A 24,430-nucleotide genomic window follows, 5' to 3' on the forward strand; every position below is an offset into this window, starting at 1 on the left:
CATAAACTGAAATCCTCTTTTAAATGCCTCCTTTTATAATTAAACTGTCCTCTGGTTATGGACTTGAAATCTTCAGTTTACCAGCAAGGAGATTTTACCATTTGATACATTCCCAATTAGCTGTTGTGTGAGAAATTTACACATTTTAATTGAAACCTTTTTGGTGATCTGACCCAAGGTATATTTTTCTTGTACTGTAGACCAAATGATGATGAACTGGAATCAACAGGCAGTGATTATAGAGACACAACTGAAAAAATAACGAGCAAAGGAACTCCAGAGAAGGAAGATCAGCTTTCGGAGGAGTAAGATGAGAAATGTTCAATCTATTGCAATTTTGTTTTTGTTAGTGGTGAGGATTACTGTCTGGTGGTGGAGTGTATTGATAAATACCAGGGGCTGGATTTTCAGTTGTCTTAACGCTTCAGTGAGTGGCCAAAGGAGGTGTTAGTGGGAATGTAAGAGGTTATCGACTGAGCATGCCACTTTTAGCGTCCCGACCAAAAATTCATGAGAGACTCATCGGGGGCACAAACCATTAGCGCCTGGCTGCTGACCATCAGTGCAATCCTGACGACGTCAGTCCTGGCGCAACGCCCATGTTTGTGTCCGTCGGTAAATTCGGTGTGGCTGCCTCATTTAGTGACCGCCAAGAAAAACAGTCGGTACAGGCTTGCAGAGTCATTAACTGGTGACTATACTTAAAGGGATGAGAAGCGCTTCCCGTGGAGGTCACAGTCAGACATACCAGTTGAGCTTGAGAAAAAGTTATTTCTAAAACTTTAATGGGGGCATTACTAGTTCACCAGCATCGCAAGGTGGTGTCAAGAGAGAAGGGCTGTTGGCCATGTTGGCAGCCGAAGGAGGAGAGCCGGTAGATGTCTGGGCAGGAGGCCTTACCGCCCTTCCCCCCCCCACCCCCCCCCCCATGGCTTTACCGGCGGCAATGCTCATACCTTGACCTGTCCGAGAAACTGTCAGAAGGCTGCGCTTCCGTAAGGAGGTCGTCGGAGATATCCCATCTCCTGCAGGAAGACCTGCAGCCTCACATTGGCACCAGAACTGCGCTGCCCATTGCAGCCTCTGGTACCTTCCAGGTAGTATCGGGGACATATGCAGCATGTCTCAACTTGCAGCACATTGCTGCATCTGTGACGTCACACAGACTCTCTACACCCGTCGAGTGGACTTCATTACCTTCCCGTTGATCAGGGAGAAACAGGATGAGCTTGCAAGTGGATTTACCAGGATAGCGGGATTCCCGAGGGTACAACGATGTAGCCTTGACTGCACGCATGTAGCCTTGCGAGCACCATTCCAGAATGCACGGGTCTTCAGAAACCAAAAGAGACATCACTCCCCAAATGTGCAGCTGGTGTGCTGCCGAGACTGGCTGTTCGGGGACAAAGGATATGGCCTGGAAACTGGCTAAGGACCCGTCACCATAAACCCCACTACAGAGCCAGAGGAACGCTACAATGAGAGTCCTGCCATCACCTGCAATATCATAGAGCAAACAATTGGGCTGCTGAAGCAGCGATAATGGAGTCACAGCAGCCTTCAATACTCCCCTCACCAGGTCTCACTATTCATTGTGGTGTGCTGTATGCTGCACAACTTGGCCATCATGAGGGCCCGGGCCTTGCCAGTGGGGCGCGATCCCACCTCAGGAGGACAAGGAACAAGAGCCTGGCGATGCCCCGAATGTCCAGCAAGATGACGAGGACCAGCAGCAGCCATGGAGGAGGCAGCATCCCAATGGCGGCGGCAGCACGGCTATTCAGCGGCGGCTCATTAAGGAGCGCTTTGCTTAAATGGAGGGAGCTGAGGGATGCAGCTAATAATGACTGCTAATTGTGCCACGATAAGGCCACATCTCCGTTACAAGTCAACAGTCATACACCAGAGACTGAAAGAAATGGTCAACGTAACATTATATTTGAAAAACATCCCTCAAACAACCCCAAAAACCCTACAACCGCCCCCCCCCCCCCCCCAAAGAAAACACAATGGGGCACCCGCCCCTTAGACTAATACAACAGATGAATAACATTTATAACACATGTACGCAGGCCCATAAGGAACCATTTTCATCAGTGGGTCTTGCGTAGGCATTTCCCATCCCTCTGCCTCACCACCTATACTTGCCTACGTCTCCACAATGGGTCCTCGGTGCCTGCAGTAAGGCCGCTTGAGGGCTGCTGTGACTCCAATGGACACAGGACTGATGGCCTCACATGACGCTCTGGGCCTGGAAGGCCCGGCTGCTTACAGCACCGCCTGAGTGGGCAGCAGCAGTGTCTGATGGCTGGGGTGCTGGTGGAACGGCAGTGTTATGTAATTGGCATCACGGAGACATGGCTCCAGGGTGACCAAGGCTGGGAACTCAACATTTAGGAGGGACAGACAGAAAGGAAAAAGAGGTGGGGTGGCATTGCTGGTTAAAGAGGAAATTAATGCAATAGTAAGGAAGGATGGTAGCTTGGATGATGTGGAATCGGTATGGGTGGAGCTATGGAATACCAAAGGGCGGAAAACACTAGTGGGAGTTGTGTACAGACCACCAAACAGTAGTGAGGTTGGGAACAGCATCAAACAAGAAATTAGGGATGTGTGCAATAAAGGTACAGCAGTTATCATGGGCGACTTTAATCTACATGTTGATTGGGCTAACCAAACTGGTAGCAATGCGGTGGAGGATTTCCTGGAGTGTATTAGGGATGGTTTCCGAGACCAATATATCAAGGAACCAACTAGAGAGCTGGCCATCCTAGACTGGGTGATGTATAATGAGAGGACTAATAAACAATCATGTTGTGTGAGGCCCCTTGGGTAGAATTCTTTATTAAGATGGGAGAGTGACAGTTAATTCAGAGACTAGGGTCCTGAACTTAAGGAAAAGTAACTTCGATGGTATGAGATGTGAATTGGCTAGAATAGACTGGCAAGTGATACTTAAAGGGTTGACAGTGGATAAGCAATGGCAAACATTTAAAGATCACATGGATGAACTTCAACAATTGTACATCCCTGTCTGGAGTAAAAATAAAACTGGGAAGGTGGCGCAACAGTGGCTAACAAGGGAAATTAAGGATAGTGTTAAATCCAAGGAAGAGGCATATAAATTGGCCAGAAAAAGCAGCAAACCTGAGGACTGGGAGAATTTTGTAATACAGCAGAGGAGGACAAAGGGTTTAATTGGAGGGGGAAAATAGAGTATGAGAGGAAGCTTACTGTCAACATAAAAACTGACTGCAAAAACTTCTATAGATTTGTAAAAATAAAAAGATTAGTGAAAACAAATGTAGATCCTTTGCAGTCAGATTCAGGTGAATTTATAATGGGGAACAAAGAAATGGCGGACCAGTTAAACAAACACTTTGGTTCTGTCTTCACGAAAGAAGACACGAATAACCTTCTGGAAATACGAGGGGACCGAAGGTCTCGTGGGAAGGAGGAACTGAAGGAAATCCTTATTAGGCGGGAAATTGTGTTCGGGAAATTTATGGGATTGAAGGTCGATAAATCCCCAGGGCCTGATAGTCTGCATCCCAGAGTACTTAAGGAAGTAGCCCTAGAAATAGTGGATGCATTGGTGATCATTTTCCAACAGTCTATCGACTCTGGATCAGTTCCTATGGACTGGAGGGTAGCTAATGTAACACCACTTTTTAAGAAAGGAAGGAAAGAGAAAACGGGTAATTATAGACCGGTTAGCCTGACGTCAGTAGTAGGGAAAATGTTGGAATCAATTATAAAAGATGAAATAGCAGCACATTTGGAAAGCAGTGACGGGATCGGTCCAAGTCACCATGGACTTATGAAGGGGAAATCCTGCTTGACAAATCTTCTGGAATTTTTTGAAGATGTAACTAGTAGAGTGGACAAGGGAGAACCAATGGATGTGGTGTATTTGGACTTTCAAAAGGCTTTTGACAAGGTCCCACACAAGAGATTGGTGTGTAAAATTAAAGCACATGATATTGGGGGTAATGTATTGACATGGATAGAGAACTGGTTGGCAGACAGTAAGCAGAATGTCGGGATAAACAGGTCCTTTTCAGAATGGCAGGCAGTGACTCGTGGGGAGCCGCAGGGCTCAGTGCTGGGACCCCAGCTATTTACAATATACATTAATGATTTGGATGAGGGAATTGAGTGTAATATCTCCAAGTTTGCAGATGACACTAAGCTGGGTGGCGGTGTGAGCTGTGAGGACGACGCTAAAAGGCTGCAGGGTGACTTGGACAGGTTAGGTGAGTGGGCAAACGCGTGGCAGATGCAGTATAATGTGGATAAATGTGAGGTTATCCACTTTGGCAAAAACACGAAGGCAGAGTATTATTTGAATTGTGGCAGAGTAGGAAAAGGGAAGGTGCAGCAAGACTTGGGTGCCATGGTTCATCAGTCATTGAAAGTTGGCATACAGATACAGCAGGCAGTGAAGAAGGCAAATGGTATGTTGGCCTTCATAGCTAGGGGATTTGAGTATAGGAGCAGGGAGGTCTTACTGCAGTTGTACAGGGCCTTAGTGAGGCTGCACCTGAAATATTGTGTTCAGTTTTGGTCTCCTAAATCTGAGGAAGGACGTTCTTGCTATTGAGGGAGTGCAGCAAAGATTCACCAGACTGATTCCCGGGATGGCAGGATCGACGTATGAGGAGAGACTGGATCGACTGGGCCTGTATTCACTAGAGTTTAGAAGGATGAGAGGGAATCTGATAGAAACATATAAAATTCTGACTCGACTGGACAGGTTAGATGCAGGAAAAATGTTCCCGATGTTGGGGAAGTCCAGAACCAGGGGACATAGTCTAAGGATAAGGGATAAGCCATTTAGGACTGAAAAGAGGAGGAACTTCTTCACTCAGAGTTGTTAACCTGTGGAATTCTCTACCACAGAGAGTTGTCGATGCCAGTTCATTGGATATATTCAAAAGGGAGTTAGATATGCCCCTTACAGCTCAAGGGATCAAGGGGCATGGAGAGAAAGCAGCAAAGCGGTACTGAGGTGAATGATCAGCCATGATCTTATTGAATGGGGGTGCAGGCTTGAAGGACAGAATGGCCTTCTCCTGCACCTATTTTCTATGTTTCTATGTTAGGAGACCGAATCATGTCCTGAGACGACATGTTTCATCTCGACAGATGGCCTGCCACTTCCTGGGGGCAGAGCTTCAGTATCTAATCAATCTAGTGGAGTGCAGATTGATGGCCTACTTTGGCACCGTTGGCTCCCCATTGGACTGATTCGATGGCAGCAGCCAGTGCTTGCGTGGCATCAATTTAACACTACATCAAAGCATACAGTGCATTGATGCCAGCACGCACTGACGACATGGCAGAATGCAGTTGTTGTGTTGTCTCGGCCTCCTGTTCAATGGCTACTGCCATGTCAGCGACGGCCCACGCCATCATTTCTAGGGCCCCATGGTCACTTGTGGCCTTCGTCCATTGGAATTTACCAAGGATGGGCTCGATGGGCCCCTGAGACGCAAATGCTAAGGTTGAGGTGGCCTCCCCGACATCCACGATCCTCGCCAATGCACCCATTAGCTCACGGTGCATCTGTATTGATTCCATGGACATAGCCTCAAATTCCAGGTGCTCATCTGCCTATCTGTGAGCAGGACTCATGGGGCTACTTACGCTCCGGAGATCTGGCCCCTGAGCTTCCCCTCGTGCTGGGCATTGTTGCAGGCCACAGGGGCTAGGAGCTTCGAGAAAGACGGCCTCTATTACTGAGGTGCTCTTCCCTACTTGTAAATGAGGATGTCTCCACCTGTCCCAGCGCACTGCGCTACTCATCCTCCTCCTTGTCTGAAGTCGTCGTCTGAAGACATCGTCAACCGACGGGCAGGTGGCGCTCTTGCTCATCATTTAAGCACAAAGCAACAGAAGTGCAGTTGTCATGTTGGGGAGGGGGCAAGAAGGGTGGCATCGTTACTTCAATTGCAACATCTGGCCTCAAGGCAAAGCGGACTCTCACATTCACATACTGTCACTGTTGAGCGGGGGCTCTGCCCTCCACCGCCACGACTGCAGCGCCCATGAGGGTGGACACTCGCTCATCCATGTCGGTCAGGACCTGGAGGTAGGGCTGGCCCTCACCCTGACGATGCGCGAGTTTGACCTGCAATGACGAAAGCAAAAAGTTGTTGGTGGCTGTGTAGGTGCTGCTGTGCCACATGTGTTTGCAGTAGGGCACTCGGGAGTAATATGCTGAAGTGTGCATATCTGCATTTCATCCTGCATGGCATTGCACACTGAATGTGTGAACAGTGGGTCTGGGACACAAGCAACTACCACTAAATATGAGACTTGGGCCTGTGACCACATATGAAGAGTGGAAAGATGTTCTTACGTGGCCGCAGGCTGAGTGAGGTGCTTGAATGGGCAGGACATGTCTGGTGAGGTGATGGAGAGGTCTCGGTCTGGCTTCAGCAAGGAGGAGCATGGCCTGGTAGACATAGAGAAGGGGTAGGCACTGCAAAGTCTTTACATTGTGTGAGACAGTGAGGTGCACATGAAGACATTGGAAGATGAATGGAAAGAGTACTCATCCTAACGACCGTAATAACACCGTTTACTTTATTGCGACATTGGGTCGCTGTTGTGGCCACCGTGCTCCAGGCTGTAATGTGCTATGCCACCTCCCTGCACAGCCTCGTCAAATCCCGAGGTGCTGACATTCGTCCCCCTACAGGCTGGAGAGCGACTCTCCACTGACTCCAGGGCAGTGGGTGAGAAGCGGGTAGATTGCTGGCATCCTCCTTGCTCCTCCATTTTCGCACTCTGAAGCCACTGGAACTGGAACTGCGCATGTGCTAGCTTGAGTTGCTGTGCCTTTAAGACTCTGCTGTTCCTGGGGGTCTGGCTTGGAGTTTCTTGCATGCGCAATGGGTCCCACAACATTTAGTGACCAAACGTTTTTTATTGCTCACCCCCCCACCCCCCAGCTCTGGTGTGCAACGGCAGACTTGGCATTCCTGTCAGCTATTCGACCGATTCTGATGAATTTCTCGGCGGAAGGCATTAAAATTAACACTCCGCCTGGGGTACCATCCTAACTGAGGCGCAACCGAATTTCTCCCCCAAGGTCTGTTATCAATAGATTGATCAAATAATTTCTTGAACTTTTTCCAGTCCCATGAGGTTTCTTCCCTTGCTAGTTTCTCACCGTTAGACATTGTCTGCAACAGAGAATGAAAAATGAGCATTGTGTAACCAGAAGCAGATGGGTGCAGCTGCTGTGAAACTTGCCATCGGATGTTTTCACTCCACCCTCTGAGACCTAACCTGATCCCTACTCATCACTTCTCGGCAACGGGGCGATTGAGTTGGGAAATAGTCGACTAGAGCAATCGCTCCTGTGTACGTTGCTTTGGTACTCCAGTGCACTGCCCTGCTATCTTGTAATCAATCACATTTTGAACATTTATAAAATAGTACAAATAGCAAATATTAAAATGCATTAATTTTTCAGCATTTGTAAAGAGAAAAGAATGGAGAAGAGAAAAGATCCTATCATCTCATTGCAGATGTTAACTACCTTGCTCTGTATCGCCACCATTTTTTGTTCTTTTCAAATTTGCTGAGGTTTTATAATATTTGCATTTATTCAATGACCTCTGCTCTCGCACAAAGTATAAACATCATGAGTAATTTTATATATAAAGTAGATTTGTAAGTCATTCTGATGTTTGACTCGTGTTGTAGAAGATGCTATGTTTTATTGAGGAAGGTAAATTGTACACTTCTCACCAGCCAACATAATCTAGTGCCCTGTAAAGTTCTACTTTCCTTCGTTTTATGCACAGAACCAAAAGAAAGGAGTGCTGACTAATTTTTAAAATTTACTGTAATAAAAACACTATTGAGTGGTTGGTAGCAAAAGAAATGATCACTACTGTCCACCTTGCCAGTCTCTGAGTTCAAAAACAGAATAAACAGTACACTATTTTAGTCCCTGACTTAATTTTCCTCACCAAATGCCTGTCCAATGCTCAGTCAAAATTACTGATATCTGCTTCAATTACCTCCTTGGACAGTGTAGTCCAAACATTCAGCACCATCCTCTGTGTGAAATAGTTATATTTGATGTGCCCATTTGCCCATCCCTCTTCTGAGCATCATCGCCATGCACTCTTTCATTTCCAAGGCAGGAGTCCAGTCTTTTGGTTCAGCTGTCGGCTTCTTGAGCTTTGGTTGAGGGGCTTGATTCTTTGATTTAGGTTTCTGTTTGTTAACCACTGCGTGCCACCTGGTATCATGTATGGGCCATGTGGATCTGCTCCTTGCTCAGCACTGCATTCCTACAGCAAAATGAACCACCCTTGCACAGAACCCAACTCTGCCACTTGTGCCATGTCCCATTGGGTAGACCTGGATCTCCCTAACTAGTGCTTCGCTACTTAGCAACTAGGAACGCCCCCCCTTATCTCCCATTAATCTTGTAATATGTTTTTGGGAATTATTTTGCAAACATATTGTGCTGGGTATGTCCTTAATGTGTTCAATGCACAAATTGCTCTTTTTTTTTAAAAAAGGCTTATTTTGAATGTGAAATCAGAGCCACAAACCACTGAGGAAGATTCTGGAAATCATGAAAGCAAGCAAAAGGAGAAAAGCGATGAGCAGAGTGATGAGGATCCTTCTACAAAGTGAGTGTGAATTTGAAACTCCATTTATTTTAATGGAACTCTTGTGAAGGTGATGGAGATTGCATGTTCATAATCTGAAAAATAAACACTTCATGATTTTAAAAACTATCCTTCGTTTAGGCAAGGAATGCAATTATTGACTTTAATATAGAAAACATTGGGTACGATCTACTTTCATTAATTTGCCATTGAGAACAAATGTGCAGTGTTTTTAAATTTCTAATGAAAACAGTTGGAAATGTATATCTGGTCAGTAGGGATCAGAAAGAGAAAAGTCTGATTTTTATTTTGGGTGGAAACATTCATTTTTTTATTTTCCCTCTTTTTAAAACATTACCATGTGCTTCAGATGCTGGTTGACACTAGTTTTTTGGAGGGGGCAGGGGTGATTGAATAGGATGTAGATTTTACCTGTTACAACACTGGATTTATGTACAGCTGGTCTTAAACTCTAACATTTGATTTGCCTGGTAACTGCTGACCTCCACAACGGAGACTTTCTCTCCCCTCTGCTTTGAAGAGGCCCTGATCTATACTTCTCTTCTCCTTGCCATCCCCATCTCATTTTCCTGTCCACTGAGCCAGGAGCTGTGATCCTACCACTGGTAATTATATTTTTTTAAATGTCTTTTTTGAAATCTGGACATCCTGAACAAAAGTTCAGAAAAGATAAGTGCACTTGAGAGATCCTATTCTTTAAAACGTATCTTTCCAGAGATGCATGATGCTCTGTAACTGAGTCAAACTACCTCTTGAATGACTTAGTTTTTGTCTCCACTACCCTACCTGATGACCATTCCAAGAATGGTCACTCATTACATAAAGAAGTATTTCCTGACATCAGTCATAAACTTGCAAGTTCCCTTATCCTATAGTTCCAACTTGAAAAATTTCTCATGATTAATATCCTATACCACTTAATATCTTGAATATCTCTAGACGGTTCCCTCTTAGTTAGCTCCTTTCAATACTCTGTTTCTTCAACCTTTCCTCATAACTCAATCCTCTAGTGATCAGTCTTATAATCCTTCGCTGTATCACTTCTAAGATGTTGGTGTTGCCCTCTTGCCTCAGTGATCAGAATCAATACATTATTCAAGGAGCGGTCTGACGAGAGCATCGTACTGATTCAGCAAGGTGATCTCAGACTTGTATGTTTTTGCCAGTATAGCTCAGAATTAGGTTTACTTTTTTGATTTATGTTTTATGTTGTCTGTTCATAGGCTAGTTTACTTTAATACCCAGATCTTTCTCAGCCTCTTATCTAGCAATTAAGATTTAACTTCTTAATTGTTCCATTTTGTTCCTTTCCAATTGTACATCTTTTCACTTACCTGAACTGAATTTCAACTGCCATAGTTCTGCCCACTCTTAAATATTATCTCTTCCTTGGTGTGTTCCCCCGCAACCACCCCCCCCCCCCACCCCAAGTTTAATGTAATTCATGAAATTTGACCAACCATAACACTAATCACATAATGAAAAGAGACAAAACAAACCAGGCAGATGTAATAGCGTACTTTAGAACAAAGACAGTAAGTAAATATTAGTCTGAACAGAACTAAACCTACAGGAGGCTGAAGTTTTCCTGCTGTTTGTGGTGGGAAGGCTAAGATGAAGAGCCTCACTGCGAGGGACTGTGACATGAAAGTCTGCCCATTTAGAAAACCGGTTTGTTTTCTGTATAATTGCAGGTTGGGTGAAGAACAAGATCTGGACGGAGATCAGTTTCCTGTTGAAAGTATTAAGAAAACTAAAAGGGTCTACTGCGATACCGGTTCTGACCAGTAAGTGACTAAATGACGTGATTTTGGTGGTAGTCAAAGATTTGGTTGGTGTAATGAAGCCATTCAGTTATCAGATATTTATTGAACACCAATCGTTTCTATCATGTATTCAACTGTCATTGTAACCCATGTATAAGCTAACCTAAGTTGTACACCTTGAGAACATTGACCACAGGGGGCGAACTTGTGGGAGACACTCCTAACCTGGACTTTCCGGTATAAAAGGGGAAGCTCCACCACCGTCGCTCTCTTGAGGTCTTGGTAATAAAGGTAACTGGTCACAGAGTGATCTTCTTGAGTATGGGCCTCATTTGCATTTATACTGTATAGTAAGGACATATTGGTGATGAGAAACTTGGATTTAAACCAAGCGAGCATGGCCACTAGCAGCACAGAAGAGAGGTACTGTGTTGGTGATGATTGGGACGACTTTATTGAGAGACTACAGCAAAGTTTGTCACTCAGGAATGGCTGGGACAGGATTTGGCTGACAAACGCAGGGCTCATCTCCTGACAGTTTGTGGATCCAGAACGTACTCCCTGATAAAGGACCTTCTAATGCCAGAGAAGCCGGCGGACAAGACGTTCGAAGAGCTCAGTAAGTTGATCGGGGAACACCTTAAACCGGCGAGTAGCATGCACATGGCGAGACATCGGTTTTACACACACCGGCGGCGAGATGGGCAAAGCGTTCCAGACTTCGTGGCAGATCTCCGGCGACTAGCGAGCCTATGTAAGTTGCCAGATGCATGCAGAGCGGAGATGCTGCGAGACTTTTTTATTGAGGGCATCGGGCACGCTGGGGTTTTCAGGAAACTGAGACCAAAGACTTGACCTTGGAAGCGGCGGCTCTGATAGCCCAGACAATTATCTCTGGGGAGGAAGAAACCAAAATGATTTATGGCAAAAATCTTGGCTCAAATGCAGCAAACAACCAGGGAGTCAACATTGTTAATGCGGCAGACAAGGGTAATCGGACATGCCCCAGTATGCAGTCGAACCCAAAGGGGGAGTTCAACAGAGACAATGACTAGCTGAACGGCGATTCATGCCATCCAAGGGACAATGGGGCCATCAACACCTGTTAATGGTGCGTTTAAGGACAGTTACAGAGACAGTCAGAGACGATCGACTGGTAATGGACCTTTTGTTTCCAACAATGGGGCCTTTAACTCATGCTGGAGGTGTGGAGGCAAACACCCAGCCAGAGCTTGCAGGTATCAGCAATATACCTGTAGAAACTGCAACGTCAGCGGTCACTTGGCACGTATGTGCAAGAAGCCTGCAGCCAGGTTGATGTACGAGGAGGACGGGGCCAATGTAAGCCCTACGAGGCCAAATGAATACTGGGGGAAATCGCTGGAAGCTGAAGTTCAGAGAGTTCATGTGGAGCACATATAGTTCATATGCCAGGATGCCACCAATAATGATGAAAGTGCTCCTCAATGGCATCCCAGCATTAATGGAGCTGGACATGGGGGCCAGCCAATCCCTGATGAGTATCAAACAGTTTGAAAGGTTGTGGGTGTCCAAGGCCAGGAGGCCAAAATTATTGCCAATTGACTCACTGCTACGGACATATACAAAGGAGATCATTCTGGTGCTAGGCAGCGCCACGGTAGTCGTGACCCACAAAGATTCGGAGAACGGGTTGCCACTCTGGATTGTCCCAGGAGACAGTCGTGCACTACAAGGGAGGAGTTGGCATGCTGTCATGAACTGGAAATGGGGCGATGTCGATGCAATTTCTTCTGTGGAGCGAGTATCATGCTCACAGGTCCTGGTCAAATTTGACTCATTATTTCAACCCAGCATCAGCACTTTCATGGAGAGCAAGGTAGTGATTCACACAAACCCGGACGCCAAGCCAGTACACCACAAAATCAGAGCAGTGCCGTACGTGATGCGGGAAAAGATAGAATGCGAATTGGATCGCCTGCTGAGGGAAGGCATCATCTTGCCAGTCAAATTCAGTGGGCGAGCCCGATCTTGCCGGTGCTCAAGGCAGATGGGTCGGTCAGGATATGTGGCGATTACAATGCCACCATCAATCGGGTGTCACTCCAAGACCAGTACCCGCTACCGAGAGCGGAGGACGACTTTGCGACGCTATCCGGTGATAAACTTTTTTTTCAAAATTGGACCTGACCTCAGCTTACATGACCCAGGAGCTGGCGAGTGAGTCGAAGAAGCTGAGCACCATCACGACACACAAGGGGTTGTTTGAGTATGACAGATGTCCGTTCGGGATTTGTTCGACTGCCGCGATCTTTCAGCGAAATATGGAAAGCCGCCTCAAGTCGATTCCAAGGACGGTGGTTTTTCAAGACGACATCCTCATCACGGGTTGTGATACTGAAGAACACCTCCACAACCTGGAGGAGGTGCTACGCAGACTGGACAAGGTAGGGCTGCGACTGAAAAAGGCGAAGTGCGTCTTCTTGGCTCCAGAGGTAGAATTCCTGGGGAGGAGGGTAGCGGCAGACTGGATCAGACCTACTGTGTCCAAAACAGAAACGATCCAGAGAGCACCCAGACCCCGTAACACGACAGAGCTGTGTTCGTTCCTGGGGCTCCTGGACTATTTTGGCAACATTCTTCCCAAATTGAGCACGCTGTTAGAGCCGCTACACATGCTCCTACGTAAAGGTCTCAATTGGGTCTGGGGGGACAGCCAGGAAAGGGCTTTTGATAGAGAATGCAATTTGTTATGCTCCAACAAACTTAACATTATATGACCCGTGTAAGAATCTAGTTTTAACGTGTGAAGCGTCGTCTTAGGGTGTCAGGTGTGTGTTGCAGCTTGTGAATGCCAATAGTCAGTTACAGCCGGTAGCTTATGCCTCCAGAAGTCTGTCCTGGGCAGAAAGGGGCTACGGGATGGTAGAAAAGGAAGTGCTAGCATGTGTATATGCAGTAAAAAAAAAAATGCACCAGTACCTGTTTGGCAGGAAAATTGAGCTGGAGACAGATCACAAACCCCTAACGTCCCTTTTGGCCGACAACAAGGCCATAAATGCGAATGCATCGGCCCGCATACAGAGGTGGGCACTTACGTTAGCTGCCTATGACTACACTAGCCACCACTGAGAGGGCAGCTGTGCATGATGCTGAGATGGTCATGGCTGTTGAGGCTTTCGATAGCGAAGACTCACCTGTGACAGCCCGTCAGATTAAAGTCTGGACAAATAAAGACCCGCTTCTGTTTTTAGTTAAGAAATGTGTCCTGAATGGGGACTGGGCAGCCACGTACCGGGCATGCCCTGAGGAGTTTAAACCGTTTCATAAGCGCAAAGATGAACTCTCGATTCAGGCCGATTGCCTGCTGTGGGAAAAGCGAGTAGTCATGCCCCAGAAGGGCAGAGAGGTGTTTATCAGAGAACTTCACAATGAGTACCCGGGTATTGTCATGATCAAGGCAATTGCCAGGTCACACGTTTAGTGGCCAGGGATAGATGCAGACCTGAAACTTTGTGTTCGCAGGTGCAATACGTGTGCAACGCACCCAGGGAAGCCCCCCCTTAACCTCTGGTCCTGGCCCACCAAGCCATGCTCACACATCCATGTGGACTACGCAGGTCCTTTGATGGGAAAAATGTTTTTGGTTGTAGTAGACGCCTACTCCAAATGGATTGAGTGTGCCATTTTAAATTCAAGCACATCCTCTGCCACAGTAGAAAGTCTACAGGCAATGTTCGCCGCCCATGGTCTACCGGACGTCTTGGTCAGCGACAATGGCCCGTGCTTCACGAGCACTGAATTCCAGGACTTCATGGCCGGCAATGGAATCAACCATGTCAGAACAGCACCGTTCAAGCCGGCCTCAAACGGCCAGGCGGAACGAGCAGTGCAGATGATCAAACAGGGGATGCTCAGAATCCAAAGGGGTTCCCTACAAAGCCGCTTATCACGCCTCCTGTTGGCCAATAGATCCCGACCACACTCGCTCACAGGGGTTCCACCCGCAGAGCTACTAATGAAAAGGATGCTTAAAACCAGGTTATCCCTTAGACACCCTATTATGAAAGAAATTGTTGAGAGCAAGCATCAGTCACAATGTGACTATCATGACAGGGATGTGAGGGTGCGATGTATTGATGTCAATCACCCTGTTTTTGTCCTTAATTACGCTGCAGGGCCCAAATGGCTTGCAGGCACTGTGATTGCTAAAGAGGGGAATAGGGTTTTGGTAGTTAAACTTACCAATGGACAAATCTGCCGCAAACACGTGGATCAAACTAAAAGGAGGTTCAGCAACCCCATAGAAGAAGCAGAGGAAGTACACGATGTAGAGTTCACTCCACCATAGGTGACCGAACACCGGAACCAAGTGGAGGAGAACCCAGTCATTGTGGGCGGTCCGCAAACAGCAGACACTCAGGCCAGCGCCCAACAACTGGAGCCCCAACTCAGGCGCTCTACAAGGGAGCGTAAACCACCAGAGAGACTTAATCTGTGATCCCAATAAGACTTTAGGGAGGAGGTGATGTCATGTATTCAACTGTCATTGTAACCCATGTATAAGCTGACCTAAGTTGTACACCTTGAGAACACTGACCACAGGGGGCGAACTTGTGGGAGACACTCCTAACCTGGACTTTCCGGTATAAAAGGGGAAGCTCCACCACCGTCGCTCTCTTGAGGTCTTGGTAATAAAGGTAACTGGTCACAGAGTGATCTTCTCTCCAGTATGGGCTCGTTTGCATTTCTACTGTATCGTAAGGACATATTAGTTTCTCCCTTTTGATTTCTCCCTTTCTATTTAAAGCCACATGTCCCCACAGCTGTCCTGTAAACCAGCCCGTCCAGTGTAACACCTAAAATAGCAGATCTATGTTTTCTTTCTTGACCAATGCAGTTGTCTTAAGAATATTGGAACAGGAGTAGGCCATTCAGCCCCTTGAACCCTCACCGGTGATCTGTATCTCTGCTGTTTCTACTTTTGCTCCATATTCCTTGATGCCCTTGCACAATACATGTCTATTGATCAATGGAGAGAAAAACAGAGTTAATGTTTCAGGTCGATGACCCTTCCTCAGAACCCTTTCATGGAAGGGTCATCGACCTGAAACATAGGGCCCAAGTTTCCACATGATTCGCGCCTGATTTTTAGGAGCAATTGGTGGAGAATGGACTATTTTAGAAATCGCAATTCTCCACATTTTTTTTTTTCTGCAGTTCTAGTCAGGTAGAACAGTTCTAGTTTAGAACAGAATTTTTTCTTCAAAAGGGGGCGTGTCCGGCCACTGACGCCTGATTTGAAAGTTTCCACAGTAAAAATGTACTCCAAACTAAAGTAGAATGGAGCCAGTGAAGATTTTTGTAGAACTGAAAAAACCTGTTCTACACATTAAAAAAATCAGGCGCAGGTTGCAAATTAGGAGTCCAGAACGAGGTGGGAGGGAGGGGAAGGGAACTCATTAAATTTGACAATAAATCCTTATTTATACTTCTACAAATATTATACAAATAAATCCAACCTGAATAAACATTTATAAGCCAAGAAAAGATTAAATAAACCATCTTCCTACCTGTGTGAAAGTGCTTCAGCCAGGGAGAATTCTGCAGCCGAGAGAGAGAGAGAGAGAGAGAGACACGGGGAACAGGAGCGCGGGTCAGTCGGGGGGGAAGCGGGTGTCGGGTCGGATCTGGTCGGCGTGGGGGGGGGGGGGGGGGGGGCGCGGGTGTCGGGTCGGGCGGGGAGCAGGAGCTGGCCGTGGGAGGAGCCTCATTCACGCAGCCCCAGTGAGGCCATTCAGCCAGGGCTAGGGGCTGCGTGCTTCGGGCCCCTCCCACACAGTTCGGTGCCTGGAGCTACTGCACTTGCGTGCCGACTGTAGCGCGCATGTGCAGAGGTCCCGGCACTGCCCCCCCCACAACTCGTGCTGGCTGCGCCGAGGGCCAGAGGACCTGTAAGTAGGTGGAGAATACCGATTATTTTTTTAGGCGCGAAAAACGGGCGCCCAGCTCGGAGGGGCGCCCGTTTTTGTTCTTGTGGAAACTTGGGCCCATTAACTCTGTTTTTCTCTCCACAGATGCGGCCTGACCTGCTGAGGTTTCCAACATTTTCTGTTTTTTTTTGAATCCAGCATCCGTAGTATCCTGCTTTTTATAAAAAATCTATTGATCTTGAAAATTTTAATTGAGCCAGTAATTTACAGTTCTAATATTCCACTACCCTTTGTATGGAAACAGTGCTTCCCGATTTTGTCTCTTTAAATATCCGAGCTCTGATTTTAAAATTATGCCTCCTTGTTCTGGATTCTTCTACCAGAGGAAATAGTTTCAGTACCTACCCTATCAAAACCTTGTATCATTTAAAAGACCACAATTAGATCACCACTTAACCTTCTAAAGTCAAGGGAATGCAAGCCAAGTTTATACAACTTGTCCTCATAATTGAACTCTTTAAACTCTGGTATAATTCTGGTGAATAAATGCTGTTCACCTTCCAAGGCCAGTATATATTTCCTGAGATTCAGTGCCCAAAACTGAACACAGTACTTACTGCAAATAGGGTCAGACCAAGGCTCTGTATAACTGAAGCTCGAAAACAAATATTCAACTAACCTTTTTTGATTTATTTTTTTGTACCTGTGCACTTTTTGTGTGTATCTTTTAGTGATCTGTACACATGCACACACAAAATCCCTTTGCTCCTCCACAGCTCCTAGTCTCATCATTTTAAAAAAAAAACATTCTGATTTTTTTCTTTCTCTGGTCCAAAATGGATGACTTTGCATTAAACTCCACCTGCCATGGTTTTGCCTACTCACTTTCTCCCATTTTGTAATTTCCTGCTGTCAAAAGAGCATAAGAATTGGGAGCAGAGTACGCCATATGGTCCCTTGAGCCTGCTCCGCCATTCAATAAGATAATGGTTGATTGTCAACCTCATCTACACAATTTACCGTGCTTCAACTCAGTGTCATCTCAAAACTTAGATGCACAACTCTCTCTTCCTCCTTCCAAGTCATTAATATATATGGCGAAAATCTGAGGCCCCTATACTGTTCCCACTAATCAAAGAATGAGCCCTTTATCCCAACTCTCCGTCTCTTGCCTTCCAACCAATTAGACACATGTCACAAGGTTACCTCCAATTTTGTGCACTTTACTTTTTTTAATAATGGCCCGAAATTTGCAGTCAACAGCGAAGCAAAGCCGTTCACCGATGGCCCTGAAGTTAGCTGCGCACAAATATCTCGTGATCTCTGTCGCTGTTTGGGTTTTCTGATGTTCAATTCAAATCGATGGTGTATAGTGGGAATTCCCTTGTGCGAGCTGCTGTGACGTCAACAAGCTGTCTCAGAAGCCAATCAATACGCAGACTTCTTAGACAGCGAACAAGGAAGTGAGTAAGCTCTTAAAATTCTAACTTTTTAAATAAGTAAGAGAGAACAAAGCAAAGATTGGGACTCTCGCAAGGGGGAGAGGCAAACCTGAAATAAAAATGAACAAACATTTAAACTTTTAAATGTTTTTTTTAAGTTTATTATTTTTTATTAAAATGGATAAATTTGACACTGCAGAAAATTAACATTTGTTTTTCAGGGCCATAACCTTTGATTAGCAGTCAATATGCTGTTAAAACCCCAGTTACACTTAATCCCTTTGGGTCTAACTCTCTGGGGAATTTAACAGCGTTAAATCACTTTCCTTGCTTTGAATGATTACACTGATTGCCGGCTCTGTGGGGTGGGAGTGGGTGTGGCACAGCGCATCCTGTGTCGGGAGCAGTGAATGACAGACCGCACCTTCAGAATTCCCATGCGCCAAATCCTGAAGTTGCGGTCAATTTCAAAGGTGGAATGACGGCGAACGCTGCCAGTTTGCTGTCAGCCAAACCCCAAATTCCAGGCCAATCTCTTGTGCGTAACCTTATCAAATGCCTTCTGGAAGTTCATATATATTGACGATCTGCAAAGGCACTCCCTAGTGGCCATGCTAGTGACCTCCTCACAAAAAATTCAGTTGGACAAGAGTTATCCATACTGTGCCCATGAGAGAATATTTTAGAAAGATTTGCAATAACTGCATCAGATATCCTTCCTTTTATTTCTTGGGAATTACCTAGCCTCCAATCAGTACACTGATCCTGAAGCTGAGATGAACCAGCATAGGGCAAGTATATTCATGATTTCCGCCAAGGGTTAGTGGATGTAATTACTGCAATTGATCATGGATGCTGTGAAAATCCTTTAGTCTGTGAGTTATCTCAGGTGATGGAGGAATTATAATTATAATAGTTATTGGGCTGGATTTTTGAGAGGTTTACGACTGGGTATTCGCCACAATTTGACCCTCCGCAGTGAAAACCCGGTCGCAAAGTCCAGGCGGGATCCTTGGGTACCTGTTTGCGGCGGCGCTTCCAAGTAGCATCGGGAAGAGGTACGCCAACTTGCAACAACGCTGATTACATTTGCGATCAACTTTCTGCACTCTCCTGACCCGTACGCCGCACCCAGAATAGCGACAGGTCAAACCTGTCAGTGCAGCCCTGCCAGCAACGGTAAGTATGAAAACCTGCAAAAAAAGGTAAGTTAGTTTGTATTAATTTTTTGCAGCGATTAGATAGTTAAGGGTCTTGCAAATGTTTTTTGGAATTCCTTCCTCTTTCCGTCCCCCCCCCCCCCCCCCCTCCCCAAGGCGCCTCTCACAGGGGTTCCCAGCCCCGAACTAAAGTTGCCAAAACTCACGTTTTGCACCGCGAATGCCTATGCAACGCCTCCCTTACTGATGTGTCCTGGCGTGGACGTAAAGGCCGAAAGTTCAGCCTAAAAACAGTAGCGTAGCGAAAACCATAAGTTTCACGTATCACTACCGTTTTTGACGAAAAACCTTGGGCTGGATTTTCAGCTTTCGAATGTGTCTGGAGCAGTGGGATCCTGTGTTCACAGAACTGGGATTAATTAGCAGAATACAGCGGGTGCAGTACAGCATCATAGAATTTTTAATATCAGACTTATTAATCGTTCTTCCTGCAGGTACAAATTGCTAAAACACCCAGATTGGGTGATGTCTATAATGTGGAAATTTCAATTTTCCCAGCATTAAATGATCCGATGATGGACTATCTCCAGTGTAGCAGGCTGATTAACAAACAGTTGTGCCATTAATGATCGTTTTCTAACGCAGCATGTTTGTGATGAGACTAAGAGTAGTCAAATTCTTGATCTATTTTTTAGCAGTAATGTATTTAGATGTTAGCTGTAGCTCAGTGGTAGCACACTCACCTCTGAGTCAGAAGATTGTAACTTCAAATCCAACTCCAGAGACTTGAACATAAAATGTAGGCTGACACTTCAAATACTGAGGGAGTGCTGTACGGTCAGGGGTACCACCTTTTGGATGAGACATTTAAAAAGAGGCACTATCGGCCCTCTTGGGTGGATATAAAAGACTACATGGCACTATTCTGAAGAAGAGCAGGGGAGTTTTACCCAGTGTCCTGGCCAATATTTATCCCTCAACTAACATCACTAAAACAGATCATCTGGTGGTCATCTCCTTGCTGTTTGTGGGACCTTGTTATGAGCAAATTGGCTGCCATGTTTCCTACATTATAATAGTGACTACATTTCAAAAGTACTTAATTACTCTATCATTGGCCCACTCTTATTTGTTATCTATATGTAGCAACTCGGCGACATCATCTGAAGACACAACATCCGCTTCCACGTACGCTCTACATCACCACCTCAACTTTTCCGCTGCCTTTATGTTGTCAGGCCACTTGTCCGACATTCAGTCCTGGATGAGCTGAAATTTCCTCCAATGAAACATTAGGAAGATCGAAGCCACAGCTCTCCTCCTTGGCCAGTGTCTGAGGCTGAACCATACTGTTCGCATCCCTGGTGTCTATTTAACTCTGAACTGGGCTTCTGACCCCATATCTTCGCCATCAAAAAGACCACCTAAATCCACCTCTGTAATCTTGCCTGTCTCCGCACCTGCCTCCGCCCATTTGTTGCTGATACCATCATTCATGCTTTTTTTTACCTCCAGACTCAACTATTCCAATACTCTCCTGACCGGCCTCCCATCTTCCATCCTCTAAATGTGAGTTCATCCAAAACTCTGCTGCCCATATCCTAACTTGCACCGAATCCTATTTACCCATCATCTCTGTGCTTGCTGATCTGCATTGCCTCCCAGTCCTAAAATTCTCATCCTCATGTTGAAATCCCTCCATGGCCTCATCCCTCTCTATCTCTGTAACCTTATGATCCTCTGAGAACTCTACATTCCTCCAATTCTGATCTCTTCCTTCGTCCAATGACCATGCCACTAAGCCCCAAGCTCATTAATTCCTTCCTTAAACTTCTTTGTCTCTCTCTCTCCTTCTTTAAGGTTGTTTAAAATCTACCTCTTTGATTAAGCGTTTGGTCACCTGTCCGAATGTCACTTTCTTTGGATCGGTGTTAAATTTTGTCTGATTATGCCCTTGCGAAGCACTTTGGGATGTTTTATGATGTTAAAGGCGCTGTAAAGTTGCTGTTGCCGGTATCGCTCACATCCACAGAACATATATACAGTTACTCAGGATTATCACTAGAAGAAGACGGGGAAAATTAGAAGCTTTTTCCATTCTGGCTGCTTGGTACATATTTTGCTTTACCACAAGTGGCTTTGAGACATTGACTACAATAGCAACAATGTACATTTATATGGTGCCGTTAACCTAGAAAAATGTCCCATGGTACTTCACAGATGTAATCAATGGAAGCTGCGCCAAAGAAAGAAGCAATGACGGGGGTGGGAGTAAAGAAAGATGGCACGATTGGATGACGGGCAGTGGAGGAGGCAAGAAAGAAGGGCCCAAGAAAAATAAAGTAGAAGTAATGGGGTCAGGCAGGAGCAAAAATCAGTATCAAAATTGACACCGATGGAATTTGGGTTACATTAGCATAGCAGAGATGAGGCATGGCATATCCTAGTCGTAAACCGCAGACCTTCATCCTTACTACATGTCTCGCATCATCAGCATCAAACAATTGTTACCCATAATACCTCAAGTGATACATTGGGCCAGATTTCACACTCAAAATATTGGTAAGCCTAATGGCGCTCACTGTTGTTTATGCGCAAATGGTACAACTACTTCAGGCAAGGAGCAGACACATGTTTAAATGCCAATATCCAAAAGTTGCTGTCCAAGTTGCGCCGCTCCATCGTTATTTTTAGTGAAAAAGGCTCCATTGTTATTTTCATGAAAAAGGCTCCATCATTATTTTCGTGAAAGCGGCATCTCGCTGTCAGCCTCACCATTGAAATGCATTGAATGTCGTGAAATTACTGTATTTCCACAGTAGATATGAAATAAAATGTTGCGTGGATAGACTAGAGAAGCTGGGGTTGATCGAGCAGAGAAGGATGAGAGTAGCTTTGATAGATGTGCTCAAAATCATGAGGGGTCGAGATCGAGAGAAACTATTCCCATTGGCGGAAGGGTCAAGAACCAGAGGACACAGATTCAAGGTGATTGGCAAAAGAACTAAAAGCGACATGAGGAAAAACATTTTTATACAGCGAGTGGTTAGGATCTGGAAAGCAATGCCTGAAAGGGTGGTGAAGACCGACTCAGTCGTGTCTTTCAAAAGGGAATTGATTAATACCTGAAGGAAAATTTTGCAGAGATGCAAGGAAAGAGCGGTGGAGTTGGGACTAGCTGAAGTGCTCTTGCAGAGAGCCGGCACGTGCTCGACAGGCCGAATGGCCTCCTTCTGTGCTGTAACCATTCTATGATTCTCAATCCACTACAGGAATTTCAGTCTTGTCACTTCAAGTGTCATCATCATCATAGGCAGTCCCTCGAAATCAAGGAAGACTTGCATCCACTCTAAAAATGAGTTCTTAAGTGACTGAACAGTCCAATACGGGAATTACAGTCTCTGTCACAGATTGGACAGTCATTGAAGGAAAGGGTGGGTGGAACTGGTTTGCTGCACGCTCCTTCCGCTACCTCAGCTTGATTTCTGCATGCTCTCGGCGAAGAGACTCGGTGCTCAGCGCCTTCCCAGATGCACTTCCTCCACTTAGAGCGTCTTTGGCCAGGGACTCCCAGGTGTCGGTGGGGATGTTGCATTTTATCAAGGAGGCTTTGAGGATGTCCTTGAAACATTTCCTCTGCCCATCTTTGGCTCGCTTGCCGTGCAGGAGTTCCGAGTAGAACGCTTGCTTTGGGAGTGTGTTCGCATGCCTGACACACGTGGCCTGGCTAGCAGAGCTGGTCGAGTGTGCTCAGTGCTTCGATGCTGCGGATGTTGGCCTGGTTGAGGACGCTAATGTTATGTGCGTCTGTCCTCCCAGGGGATTTGCAGGATCTTGCGGAGACATCGGTGGTGGCATTTCTCCTTGAATTTGAGGTGTCTACTGTATATGATCCATGTCTCTGAGCCATACAGGAGGGCAGGTATGACTACAGCCCTGTAGACCATGAGCTTGGTGGCAGATTTGAGGGCCTGATCTTCAAATGCTCTTTTCCTCGGGCAGCCGAAGGCTGCGCTGGCACACTGGAGGCGGTGTTGAATCTCGACATCGATATCTGTCCTTGTTGATGAGCTCTCGAGGTATGAAATGTTGTCCAGGGCTGTGCCATGGAGCTTGATGACTGGGGGTGTAGTGCTGTGTGGCGGGGTCAGGCTGGTGGAGAACCTTAGTCTTACTGATGTTTAGTGTAAGGCCCATGCTTTCGTACGCCTCCGTGAAGATGGTGACACTGTCTTGGAGTTCAGACACTCAATGTGCGCAGATGCAAGCGTCGTGCGTGTACTGTAGCTCAACGACAGAGGTTGGGACAGTCTTGGATCTAGTCTCGAGGCGACGAAGGTTGAACAGGTTCCCACTGGTTCTGTAGTTTAGTTCCACTCCAGCGGGGAGCTTGTTGAGTGTGAGGTGGAGCATTGCAGCGAGGGAAGATTGAGAAGAAGGTTGGTGTGATGAGACAGCCCTGCTTGACTCCGATCCGGATGTGGATTGGGTCTGTAATGGATCGTTGGTCAGGATCACTGCTTACATGTCATCATGAAGCAGGCGGAGGATGGTGATGAACTTTTGAGGACAGCTGAAATGGAGGAGGATGCTCCATCGTCCCTCATGGTTGACAGTGTCAAAGGCCTTTGTAAGGTCAAAAAAGGCCATGTACAAGGGTTGGTGCTGTTCCCTGCATTTTTTTCTTGTAGCTGTTGCGCTGTAAAAAATCATGCCTGTTGTACCCTTTCGAGGACGAAATCCGCACGATGATTCCGCGGGGAGCTTCTCGGCCACGGGGAGAAGACGGTTGAGGCGGATTCTCATGACGACTTTCCCGGTGGCTGATAACCGGGAGATTCCTCTGTAATTGCTGCACTCGGACTTTAAATTCCCCAGCTGCTGTAGTGGGATTTGAACTTCCCTCGGCCCTCGATCATTAGTCCAATCCTTCTTGATTGCTAGTCCAGTAACACGGCCACCATTCCTGATTCTGCTCAGGCTCCAAATGATCAAATAATTCATGAGCAATACCAGTAACCTCAATCGCACATCCTAACAGTCCACGCTGCTTATCTTTCCTCTATCACTGACCATCACATCGTCCTCTTTCCAACAACACAAAAATAAAAACCACCAGAAAATGCACATTTCAATCCAATATTATAAATTCCAATCATTTTATCATGCATACAAAAATAAACTAATCACCCTTGTGCATTCCCTTAGTGCCTGTCCTCCGTGAGCCTTTGCTGATCCTAGTGTCCTACCAATAGCTTCCCCAATGGCTGCTGCATGGGTGAGGGAAGGGTTATGATCTTTAATTGAGGGGACTGCAGATGGCCTTGGAGGGTGACCTCTAGCATCTCTGGGCCTAGAGGGACCCAGCTTTAAGACTGCATCATCTCACCTAGGCTATAGCAGTCTAGACTGGCTGGTTGATGGGCAAGGTCAATGGTGGAGTAGCAGGGGTGGGTGCAGGAATGCTGTCATCCTGAGAGGATAACA

At 46.2% G+C, this 24,430-nt stretch overlaps 1 protein-coding gene across 3 annotated transcripts in view; it reads left to right on the forward strand.

The window, feature by feature from the left end:
• LOC139277143 (DNA topoisomerase 1-like) overlaps window positions 1–24,430 on the forward strand; it is a 198,133-nt gene that overhangs the window by 46,718 nt on the left and 126,985 nt on the right. For 2 of the 3 annotated variants that reach the window (XM_070895198.1, XM_070895203.1), the window contains exons 8-10: window positions 201–305; window positions 8,550–8,663; window positions 10,358–10,450. In XM_070895198.1, coding sequence (XP_070751299.1) covers window positions 201–305; window positions 8,550–8,663; window positions 10,358–10,450 — 312 coding nt within the window. Of the gene's footprint in view, window positions 1–200; window positions 306–8,549; window positions 8,664–10,357; window positions 10,451–17,362; window positions 17,805–24,430 lie in introns of those variants that run through there. The other variant, XM_070895213.1, reaches the window with a different exon arrangement.

The sequence above is a fragment of the Pristiophorus japonicus genome, chromosome 1 (genome assembly GCF_044704955.1).
Source record: "Pristiophorus japonicus isolate sPriJap1 chromosome 1, sPriJap1.hap1, whole genome shotgun sequence".
Lineage (NCBI taxonomy): Eukaryota > Metazoa > Chordata > Chondrichthyes > Pristiophoridae > Pristiophorus > Pristiophorus japonicus.